We start from the raw sequence: 12,236 nt of genomic DNA, 5'->3' as shown, positions 1-12,236 counted from the left end.
TTATATCCTGCTACTTTACTGAATTCCTGTATGAGTTCTAGCAGTTTTGGGGTGGAGTCTTTTGGGTTTTCCACGTACAGTATCATATCATCTGCAAAGAGTGAGAGTTTGACTTCCTCTTTGCCGATTTGGATGCCTTTGATTTCTTTTTGTTGTCTGATTGCTGTGGCTAGGACTTCTAATACTATGTTGAATAGCAGTGGTGAGAGTGGACATCCCTGCCGCGTTCCTGACCTTAGGGGAAAGGCTCTAAGCCTTTCCCCATTGAGAATGATACTCGCTGTGGGTTTTTCATAGATGGCTTTTATGATATTGAGGTATGTACCCTCTATCCCTATACTCTGAAGAGTTTTGATCAAGAAAGGATGTTGTACTTTGTCAAATGCTTTTTCTGCATCTATTGAGAGGATCATATGATTCTTGTTCTTTCTTTTGTTAATGTATTGTATCACGTTGATTGATTTGCGGATGTTGAACCAGCCTTGCAGCCCAGGAATAAATCCCACTTGGTCATGGTGAATAATCCTTTTAATGTACTGTTGGATCCTATTGGCTAGTATTTTGGTGAGAATTTTTGCATCCATGTTCATCAAGGATATTGGTCTGTAATTCTCTTTTTTGATGGGGTCTTTGTCTGGTTTTGGGATCAAGGTAATGCTGGCCTCATAAAATGAGTTTGGAAGTTTCCCTTCCATTTCTATTTTTTGGAACAGTTTCAGGAGAATAGGTATTAATTCTTCTTGAAATGTCTGATAGAATTCCCCCGGGAAGCCGTCTGGCCCTGGGCTTTTGTTTCTTGGGAGATTTTTGATGACTGTTTCAATTTCCTTAGTGGTTATAGGTCTGTTCAGGTTTTCTATTTCTTCCTGGTTCAATTTTGGTAGTTGATACATCTCTAGGAATGCACCCATTTCTTCCAGGTTCTCTAATTTGCTGGCATAGAGTTGCTCATAATATGTTCTTATAATTGTTTGTATTTCTTTGGTGTTGGTTGTGATCTCTCCTCTTTCATTCATGATTTTGTTGATTTGGGTCATTTCTCTTTTCTTTTTGATCAGTCTGGCCAGGGGTTTATCAATCTTGTTAATTCTTTCAAAGAACCAGCTCCTAGTTTCGTTGATCTGTTCTACTGTTCTTTTGGTTTCTAGTTCATTGATTTCTGCTCTGATCTTTATGATTTCTCTTCTCCTGCTGGGTTTAGGCTTTATTTGCTGTTCTAGCTCCAGCTCCTTTAGGTGTAGGGTTAGGTTGTGTATTTGAGACCTTTCTTGTTTCTTGAGAAAGGCTTGTATTGCTATATACTTTCCTCTCAGGACCGCCTTTGCTGTATCCCAAAGATTTTGAACAGTTGTGTTTTCATTTTCATTGGTTTCCATGAATTTTTTTAATTCTTCTTTAATTTCTTGGTTGACCCATTCATTCTTTAGTAGGATGCTCTTTAGCCTCCATGTATTTGAGTTCTTTCCGACTTTCCTCTTGTGGTTGAGTTCTAGTTTCAAAGCATTGTGGTCTGAAAATATGCAGGGAATGATCCCAATCTTTTGGTACCGATTGAGACCTGATTTGTGACCTAGGATGTGATCAATTCTGGAGAATGTTCCATGGGCACTAGAGAAGAATGTGTATTCCGTTGCTTTGGGATGGAATGTTCTGAATATGTCTGTGAAGTCCATTTGGTCCAGTGTGTCATTTAAAGTCTTTATTTCCTTGTTGATCTTTTGCTTAGATGATCTGTCCATTTCAGTCAGGGGGGTGTTAAAGTCCCCCACTATTATTGTATTGTTGTCAATGTGTTTCTTTGCTTTTGTTATTAATTGCCTTATATAATTGGCTGCTCCCATGTTAGGGGCATAGATATTTACAATTGTTAGATCTTCTTGTTGGATAGACCCTTTAAGTAGGATATAGTGTCCTTCCTCATCTCTTATTACAGTCTTTGTTTTAAAATCTAATTTGTCTGATATAAGGATTGCCACCCCAGCTTTCTTTTGGTGTCCATTAGCATGGTAAATGGTTTTCCACCCCCTCACTTTCAATCTGGGGGTGTCTTTGCGTCTAAAATGAGTCTCTTGCAGACAGCATATGGATGGGTCTTGTTTTTTAATCCAATCTGATAGCCTGTGTCTTTTGATTGGGGCATTGAGCCCATTTACATTCAGGGTAACTATTGAAAGGTATGAATTTAGTGCCATTGTATTACCTGTAAGGTGACTGTTAACTGTCTGTTGTCTGTGTTCGTTTCTGCTCTTTGCTGCTTTTAGGTTCTCTCTTTGCTTAGAGGACCCCTCTCAATATTTCTTGGAGGGCTGGTTTTGTGTTTGCAAATTCCCTTAGTTTTTGTTTGTTCTGGAAGCTTTTTATCTCTCCTTCTATTTTCAGTGATAGCCTAGCTGGATATTGTATTCTTGGCTGCATATTTTTCTCGTTTAGTGCTCTGAAGATATCTTGCCAGTCCTTTCTGGCCTGCCACGTCTCTGTGGATAGGTCTGTTGCCAATCTAATGTTTCTACCATTGTAGGTTACATATCTCTTCTCCCGAGCTGCTTTCAGGATTTTCTCTTTGTCTCTGAGACTCGTAAGTTTTACTCTTAGATGTCGGGGTGTTGACCTATTTTTATTGATTTTGAGAGGGGTTCTCTGTGCCTCCTGGATTTTAATGCCTGTTTCCTTCCTCACATTAGGGAAGTTTTCTGCTATAATTTGCTCCAATATACCTTCTGCCCCCCTCTCTCTCTCTTCTTCTTCTTCTGGGATCCCAATTATTCTAATGTTGTTTCGTCTTATCGTATCACTTATCTCTCGAATTCTGCCCTCGTGATCCTGTAGTTGTTTCTCTCTCTTTTTCTCAGCCTCTTTATTTTCCATCATTTGGTCTTCTATATCGCTGATTCTCTCTTCTGCCTCATTTATCCTAGCAGTTAGTGCCCCCATTTTTGATTGCACCTCATCAATAGCCTTTTTGATTTCGATTTGGTTAGATTTTAGTTCTTTTATTTCTCCAGAAAGGGTTTCTCTAATAACTTCCACGCTTTTTTCAAGCCCAGCTAGTATCTTTAAAGTCATGATTCTGAACTCTAGGTCCGACATCATACTAATGTCTGTATTGAGTAGGTCCCTGGCTGATGGTAGTACCTCTTGTTCTTTTTGCTGAGGTGATTTCTTTCGTCTTGTCATTTTGTCCAGAGGAGAATAGATGAATGAGAGAACGAAATGCTAACAGGTTTACAACGTCCCCAGCAAATATACTGTATACAAATCAGAAAAGACCTTCCAGAAAGTGGTCACTTTTCTGTTCAGAGAGTTGTTGCTACTCTCTTCTTCGGTCTCCTGTTGAGTTCGTAGGTGTTCAGAATGGTTTGATCCCTATTCAGCTGAATTCCTGAGACCAGACGAAATCTAGGTCTCCTACTCCTCCGCCATCTTGCTCCGCCCCCCCTAAATTTAATTTTTAATAAAAGCAAAATAAGTCATAGTAAACAGAGAGAGAAAAGAATAGGAATTAAGTAATGAAGCCACTAAGAACAAGGCTACTACTACAGCCAGACCCATGACCCATTCCTGATCCCAAGTCATCTGGTTGCTCTCGATTTCTAGTGTGCATTTATTCACAAAGAGAATCCCAGGTCATAAGAAAATGTCACCAACACACTCTACTTAATAATGCAGACAGTGTAAAGTACATTTTAATAAAAGTTCTACTTGAGTCATAATAAAAATTTTAAATATCAGTATATACAAAGATAACCAGATTTTCTATGATAGACGTAATGCATACCCATGATTTTGTAAAAATCAAACCAAAATGAACATCCCAATTTAAAAATGCATAAAAGATCTGAACAGATATGTTACCAAAGTAGACAGACAAATGGCAAACAGCATATGAAAAGATGCTCAATACCATACATCATTATGGAATTACAAATCAAATCAGCAAGATAACACTACACACCTATTAGAATGGCAGAAATTCAAGACACTGACAGTACCAATGCTGGTGGGGATGTGGAGCAACAGGAGCTCTCATTCATTGCTGGTGGGATTGCAGAATGGTACAGCCACTTTGGAAGACAGTTTGGAGGTTTATATAAAACTAAACACTCTTGGGTACCTGGGTGGCTCAGTTAGTTAAATGTCTGCCTTCGGCCCAGGTCATGATCCCAGGGTCCTGGGATCAAGTCCCGCATCAGGCTCCCTGCTCAGTGGGGAGCCTGCTTCTTCCTCTCCCTCTCCCTCTCCCTCTGTGTGTGCTCTCTCTCTCTCTCTCTCAAATAAATAAATAAAATCTTTAAAAAAGAAAAAAACAAGACAAAAAACTAAACACTCCTATCATATGACCCAAACTTGTGCTCCTTGGTATATACTCAAATGAGCTGAAAACTTACACCCACACAAAAACCTGCACACAAATGTTTATAGAAGCTTTATTCATAATTGCCCTTAAAAGTAACCAAGATGTTTTTCAATGAGCGGACAGATAAATAAATTATGCTACACCCAGACAATGGAATATTACTCAGCACCAAAAAGAAATGAACTATCAAGCCATAGAGGAACTTTAAAATGTGTACTACTAAGTGAAAAAGGTTAATCTGTAAAGGCTACATACTGTATGATTCCAACTATAGAACATTCTAGAAAAGGCAAAACTGGAGACAAAACTTTAAAAAAGATCAGTGGTTACCAGGGGTTGTAGGGAAGGAGAGAGGGATGAAAGAGGTAGAGCACAGAGGATTTTTAGAATCTACTCTGTAGGATACTAAAATAGTGGATCCATGTCTTTATACATTTGTCAAAACCCACAGAATTCACAACAGAAAGACTAAACCCCCGATGAGTTGATATAGGTTCATCAATGGTAACAAATGGCATAACTCTGCTGTGGGTTGTAAACTGAGGGAGAGTCTATGGGTGGGAGGGGGGGGGCAGAGGTATGTAGGAACCCCTGTACTTTCTGCTCAGTGTTGCTATAAACCTAAAACTGCTCCAAAAAAGTTTATCAATGAAACAAAATCAAACAGCACTGATAAACACAAAGCTAAAATAAGTTGCCAGCTATACCCCACCTTCTCCTCAGGTTAATGAAGTCCTGTGTACCCAAAGTTAATAAAGTTAATAAAGTCCTGTGTACCTTTCTAGATCTTCTATATTTATGCAACATAAAAACTAGATGTGATGGGTCTACAGTATCCTTTCCCCCCTTCTTCTTTTTAATAACAGAACCAACTCTGGGCACACACCAACCTATCAGTGACATGCCCCCAGCCATGCAACCAACTTCCTGACCACAGACTATGCACAGAAGTGATGTAAATTCCATAAAAGGGAAGTGCTTCTTCATTTCTCTTCCTACCCTTCTCCATGGGCTGAAATGTGGTCATGTTCTGAGCCAGCTCGAAGCATGAGGAGACAAGCCCACTCTGGCCGTGGTCTAGAAATTTTGTGTGCCATGGACCCCTCTGGCAGTCTGGTGATGCTAGGGCCCCTGCCCAGACTAATGTTTTTAAATGTGTAAAATAAAAGACAATGAATTATATTGAAATAGAGTTACCAAAATGTTTAAAAATGTATGTTTTAGTAATATCTATGCCTCCTAATTAATGCATTAGGTAACAAGTTCTGGTTAGAATAAATTTAGGGAAATTTCAAAGTAGGATGAGCATACATATTTTGAGACATCTGGAACAACTGTAACATGATATGAAAATATCCATGATTTCTACTGGTTACAAAGTCGTGGCTTCGGGAACACTTCTGAGGCATGTTGCCTCCATTCACAATGGAAGCACACACTAAATTTCAATTAGAGCTTAGTAAAATAAAGATGGAGTTTTTCTTTCCATGCAAATTCACAAACCCCTGACTCATTATGCAGATGTTAGGTAAACACCCTTACTCTACCAGATGAGGAAGCAGTAAGAGAAGGAATCTTGGTCCCTGCACAACTTCATGGGGAAAATGCTGCTCTTCTGCTCACGTTGGCACTACTGTGTGATAGAGGTGGAATTTCTATCTGACTCAAGCCACTGTGTTTTGGGGTCTTTCTGTTGCAGTGGCTTCACCTGAAAACACAGTAAAGAGAAGCAATATGTGAAGTGGTGATGTGTTGACTCTGGAAGCTAACTGCCTTAGTTCTTTTTTTTTTTTTTTTTAGAGAGAGAGACATAGAGCCTATGAGAGCAGGGTGGAGAGGGGCAAAGGGAGAAGGAGAGGAAGAATCTCAAGCCGACTCTGCACTGAGCACGGAGCCCCATGCGGGGCTCGATCCCAGGGCCCTGAGATCATGACTTGGGCCGAAATTAAGAGCTGGACACTTAACTGACTGAGCCACCCAGGTGCCCCAACTGCCTTAGTTCTAATACGAGCTCTGCCACACCCTGCTGAGTCACTTTGAACTAATAACCTAACCTCTCTGAGTCTGTTTCTTTACCTGTAAGATGGGGATAATTATAATGATACCTAGCTAATAAGGTCACTGCACATACTGATACAGGGAAAGTGATTAAGAAAGTGACCAAAATGCTATAAACCTTCCATACATGTAAGCTATCAGTGCTATTGCTATTACTGTTTGACTACTTGCTTTTCTCACCACCCTGGATATCATTCCATAGATCTGTTTCTAGTTTTTCAAAATCTGTATAGTAATGTGCTGAATGAATATGCCAAAATACATTTAGCCAGCCCCCAAACATAAAGTGATCATTTAGGATGTTTCTCAAAGTTTCACTTAAAACGCTAATGTATCAATTATAGAGAAAGCTCTCTGAAACTACTCCACCAATCCATTTTCAGTAAGATTTTGCAGTAATTTTACTGAGGTCTCATTTACATTCTATAAAATGCACCCATTTTAAATGCACAGTTTGATGAACTCCATGATATCTTGTAAGAACAAGACTACATGTATAAGACCTTAGCTTAAAAAAGGTAAATTATAGAAAACGCAAAGTATTGATATTATTCCTATCACACATATACTGTTCATTTTCTATTGATCAAGAGGTCCTGTCCTGAAACAGAGCTGTAGGGAGCAGCTCAACGGCCCGTTTCTTCAGCAATGCCCCCAGATTTGTGTCTGGCAATGCAGCCCTCCAACTCCTGAGCTCTGGAAACAGACCTAAATGATGCCAACCAGCAGCCTCTGGTCCAGTGATGGGTCAGCACAGGACATGATCTGAGCCAATGAGAGGCAAATAGACTTTAGTGTTGGGGCTTCTGAAAGGAAGCATACCCACCACTCTTTTCCCCTTGGACTTGAGGTGATAAAAGGTCTAAAGCTACCTCACCCATCCTGCAACCACAGAGGAAGCACTGGGCTAAGAAGGGTCAACCTGGAAGAGACAGATCAAATAGGACTAACTAACCCTCTATGAAACCAGCATTGCCATTGATTGGATGCATGGATTCTTCACTTGACTGGATTCTTCACTTGACTCTGTGTGATAAAAAATTCTCCAGTTACTTAAGCCAATTGGATGGGTTTCTACTACTTGTCAGCTCAAGAATCCTAGGCAGTATTCAAGCTGGGTGTAGAATTCCAAATTTTAGGCAATGTAAAGAAGGGGATTAAAAATCATCCCAGATATTCCTAGTACTGCCCAGGGGCAACTGTTGACCCCCTCTAGTGTTGCAGGCCAGGTTCCCTGGGGGAGGCAGCCTCACACAGAGCTCTACAGGCTGGGATTTATTGGGGTGAGCTCTTAGGATCCTCCACCCCGTAAGGAGGGGCAAACTTGGGCAAAGCCCTTCTCTTCAGTCCGGGGCGATCTCTTTCAAGAGGGACCCAGCTTCAAGCTGTTGGTGCTCACACATCCCACAGTTAGAAAGTGAGTTCTTTAGTCCTGAACAAGAAGGGTCGGATAGCACAGCATAGTATCACATCAGCATGTCCCCCTTTACTCCAGTTTATTCATGTTTTTTCTTTCTTTAGCAATTTAGGTCATCTTTAAATGCTGTTTTATATACTTGTATGAGCTTAGCATTACATTCTGAGCATTTTCCATTCATTAAAAATTCTTTAAATGAATTGCAGAGTTATAATTCCTTCATACTTATACTTCATATAAGTATTTAAACATTCCCCTATTATTAGGCATTCAGAGTATTTCCAATATCTTTAATCCTTATATATAAATTTTTGTTTGCATCTCTGCAACCAGTTTTTAGGATATATTTCTAGGAGTGGAATTAAAGAATTGAAGGACATGAACCGCTGCAGCATTCTGGCCAAATTGTCCTTGGAAATTTCATGTCAATTATATTCTCACCACTGCTACATTGTCTCATTAGAACTGAATGCTTCTCTATTTTAGATCTTGCCAAGTGATCAAAAATGATGTCTCATTCTTATCTGGGTTTCCTTTCCCCTGATGAATAAGTTTGAAGATTCTTAAATATCCATTTATTTTTTGTTTGTTTGTTTTTCTTCATATGCAAACAGTCTGGCCATTTTATTTTTTTGGTCAGTTTTTCTGTTTTGGTATCAAATGGTCTTTTATTGACAATAAAATGTCTGACTGGACAGGTGACTCTTAATATGACTTTTTCCCTAACCAATAGGTTAAAATCACTTGATCAAGCCCTCCACCAGTAAAACAATTTTTAAAAGAAATCATTAAGTTCAAGTGGTAGCAAGCTCCTTGTTCCATTCTCTTTGGTTAATTTCATGGATTGTCTTTTGGCCAAACGTATGCCGACTTACTTGAGCAATCCAGCCCGATGGAAGACATAGAGATCCTGCTCCAGCGTACAGTTGTTGAAGGGGACAATCTTCACGAAGTTCTGGATGAGGGCAAACTCAGGGGTAAGGTGCGGCAGAGAAATGATGCAGAAGTTCTTGTCCTAACAGGATTGGTGATCAGGACACCCGGGAAAAGAATCAGAAACCATTCATCACTAACAAATTCCCGCTGTAAAACAGTACAGAAAATAGGGGATAAAATGTGTAAAGGACAGGGTATTCAAGTTCAGCTTTCCTATAATTTGGAAAGTAATCATATGAAATTCAAGAGGATAAGGAACTGCAGGCACACCGAGAAAATCTCTGCAAGTCTGGCTGAAACCTAAATGAATATTGTAAACCATGGGACCCATTTGCATAGCTCCTCTGTGGAAGTCAGTTTTGAGAGTAAGGTCCTTTGTGCTGGCAAATTCGCTTGCACCCTGGAGGCAATGAGGCAGCACGGGTGTCAGCCCTAGGCTTGCTAAGTGATAGAGCACCAGCCCCGGCCCCCTCCTCTGAGATGAGAGGGTGGTGATCCGGGCCTTTTCATCTTTAAAATCCTGTCTTATACATGAATGGATGTCTGTATTTTATCATGACGTGATCCCATTCAGGTGAACAGATCTAAGGATGTGTTTAACCTGGGAAGTGTGTTTAGTTAGCAGGCATAGGAGGATCCAGATGTCCTCAGAGCTGCCACTCACCCCGGAGATCTGCACTGCCCAATACGGGAACCAGCAGCCATGTCCGGACACGGGGCATTTGGGAATGTGGCTAGTGTGACTGGAGAACTGAGTTTTTAATTTTATTTCATTTTAAATAATTTAAAATTTAAATTAAAAAACTGATACTCAGTTCAGTTATTGGAAAAGTTTTATGTATGTTGGAACAACTTGGGTATATGAATCTACTTATGCAACTGTCAATTTTATGAAATCTAAACGCACATCAAGTATTTCTGATGAAAATTTAGTGTTTGTATTGAAATGTGCCACAGGTGTAATAATACATTTTAGATTTCAAACACTGGGGAAAAGACTGTAAAATATCTCAATAGCTTTTCATACTGATTACACGTGAAAATGATTAAATTTGGGGCATATTCAGTTAAATAAAATATATTATTAAAATTGATTTCACCTGCGTCTTTTTTGCTTTTTTTTTTAATGTGGCTGCTATAATATTTACATTACTTATGTGGCTCAAATTTGTTGTCTATTGGACAGAGCTGTCCTAGACCATCTGTGTTCCACACATCCCACTTGACCCTCTGCCAGGTGCCTGCAGGAGTGGCCTGCTCTTCCCAGAGCTAATTTGTCCCTTTGGGATCTCGCCTCCTCCTGAACCCTGTGAAGGCATTACTTGTGGTAATCTAAAACTCTGGGGACATTTGTGCAAACCAAAGGAGTGAATCATTGTTTGACCTTACCTTCCTTCTTTCTAGCAAAATAACACAGCTCCTTTTGGGGAACTTGAAAGTCAACTTGTTGAAATACTCAAGCTGAAAATAAGGAATGGGTGCCAAGTCTCAGTGGGCTTCCTCTGGGAGGAGGAGACTATAATGAATTGCTTTGACTTAGATTTGAAGGATTTAAGGATGAATTATAAAAGTATTTTGTTCCTCTCTCTGCATATCCCAAAATAAAATAGAATTAAACCATAAAAGTGTCTTTTACCTTTTTAAAGCCAGCATGGTTTTGTAATGTTGAAGATCTGCCTTTACATGGACTTCAAAGCAGGAGTGAATTTAAATGTAGCAAAATTACTTTGGGGCATCTCTGAGGGAAACTGGCTTTGTAAAGCCTACCTTAGGATAATCTACATTGCTTTATGAGCTTCAAAATGCCTTAAAATTAATCCCAAAAATGTTACAAGAACAATGGAGAACATTACTACAAGGCTTCATTATATTAACAAAATAAGGAAATACAACCTATGATCACATAGGCTTCAGGAAACATAATTAAACCACATTTGGTTTTTGCCTCAGTAGAAAGAGTATCAGGAAAAATAAGACAATAGATATTTTTCTTGTAATTAGCCAACTGAAGAACTCTAGTTATTGACTTGCCTTAACTGATAGGCAAGGCAGGGAAAACATCTTTATAAAAATCCATTTTTTCCTCAATCATCTTCCTTCCCCACTTTCTTCCCTCCAATAAAGTGAGAAATTGATTAGAATCTCTATCCCTTGACAACAATGAACCAAAAATGAAGGCAGAGGACAGCAATGGAGGATGTTGTTTGCACTGGTCTGTTTGCCTGAGGCCCATCCACCAAACCTGTCGTAGTGGGTTGAGTGCTTACCCCACATCAAGCACTGTGTCGGGCGACGCCAACCAGAAAATCAGCCACAAATTCCTACTTTCCTACTCTCAGAAAAGCAATCTAATGGTTTCAGAATTCTCTGAGCCAATGTAAGCTATAAAGTAATATGGCGGTCTAATCCACTTTTGTGTCGTTTCTGAAATTTTCATGTACTACCAGCATTCTATTAATGATTTGATTCTAACAAAACACCGTGAAAGCTATCCTTAAAAGAAATTAGACACTGAAAGGGAACTATTAGAACCAGCAATGACAATATTTTGAAGAGTTCATGATATGTCATTCAACCTTATTTTCAGAACATGGAAGCAATTCAAACCTCAACATTCATAGCAATGAACATGCTTGGACAGTGAATATGGCATTTTACTTTTCTATAACTTTTTTAGCTTAGAAAACCAATTATATTACTCAAAATTCAGCATGTACTTACAGGAAAAAGACTGAAGACGAAATTCATAAAGTCCAGTGACCTGTAAACAAGACAGTAAGCATTGTCACCGACCTGCAAGCAAATGCAGTATCAGTATATATTTAAAGAGATTTATGGCTCTCTTCCTGTCAAGCAGTGATGGCCAACCACTAGTCGGAATTCATGTCTAGCTGAACATTAATCAAGTTGCAGAAAGTCATAAGCTTCATATTTCATTAATAAAGTATTTTTCTATAACTAAAGACATTATTATAGCAATTAATAACCTGTGCATTCAAAGAGGCTCAATAGTCATTCTGTGACATAATCCTCCCTTTTTTGTTAGAGCTGTCAGAGAGATGTGGGTGTATTATAAGCAATTCTGATCTTTTTCTCTTTTACCTGCAAAAGATTTTCTGACCACCTGTGGTTGTAGAGTCACAGGCAAACCATAATGGATCATCAAATTTCTGTCTGAAAATTCAAAAGTCACATTCTAAGCACAATCATATCTGAATGCACAGGGAAAAATAAATATACACAACTAATCTAGAAGGGCTTATAGGCTTTTTAGATGTCCACAATATAAGTAAAATAAAGATTTCCCTTTTCAACTTCTAAGATTTCCAAAGAAATTGAAAACTTAAGAGGAAAAAAGTACAAGTAAAACATGATTCTAAATGAGATTGAGAAACTGGGAGCATGTTTAAATACATTCTCTAAGAAGGAAATGTCCAGCAGTATTGTCGGTCATCTAAAGGATACTTTGAA

General features: G+C 39.0%; 1 protein-coding gene across 7 annotated transcripts in view; it reads right to left on the bottom strand.

The window, feature by feature from the left end:
• CFAP61 (cilia and flagella associated protein 61) overlaps positions 1-12,236 on the bottom strand; it is a 301,246-nt gene that overhangs the window by 203,209 nt on the left and 85,801 nt on the right. For 6 of the 7 annotated variants that reach the window (XM_073878452.1, XM_025876823.2, XM_073878453.1 and 3 more), the window contains 2 exons: positions 11,487-11,526; positions 8,705-8,844 (listed from right to left, as the gene is read on the bottom strand). In XM_073878452.1, coding sequence (XP_073734553.1) covers positions 8,705-8,844; positions 11,487-11,526 — 180 coding nt within the window. Of the gene's footprint in view, positions 1-3,677; positions 7,178-8,704; positions 8,845-11,486; positions 11,527-12,236 lie in introns of those variants that run through there. The other variant, XM_073878457.1, reaches the window with a different exon arrangement.

This window comes from Callorhinus ursinus, unplaced genomic scaffold (assembly GCF_003265705.2).
Source record: "Callorhinus ursinus isolate GAN/ISIS: 27379988/994484 unplaced genomic scaffold, GSC_fseal_2.0 scaffold29, whole genome shotgun sequence".
Taxonomy (NCBI): Eukaryota; Metazoa; Chordata; class Mammalia; order Carnivora; family Otariidae; genus Callorhinus; species Callorhinus ursinus.
This window is presented reverse-complemented; position numbering and strand designations above follow the sequence as displayed.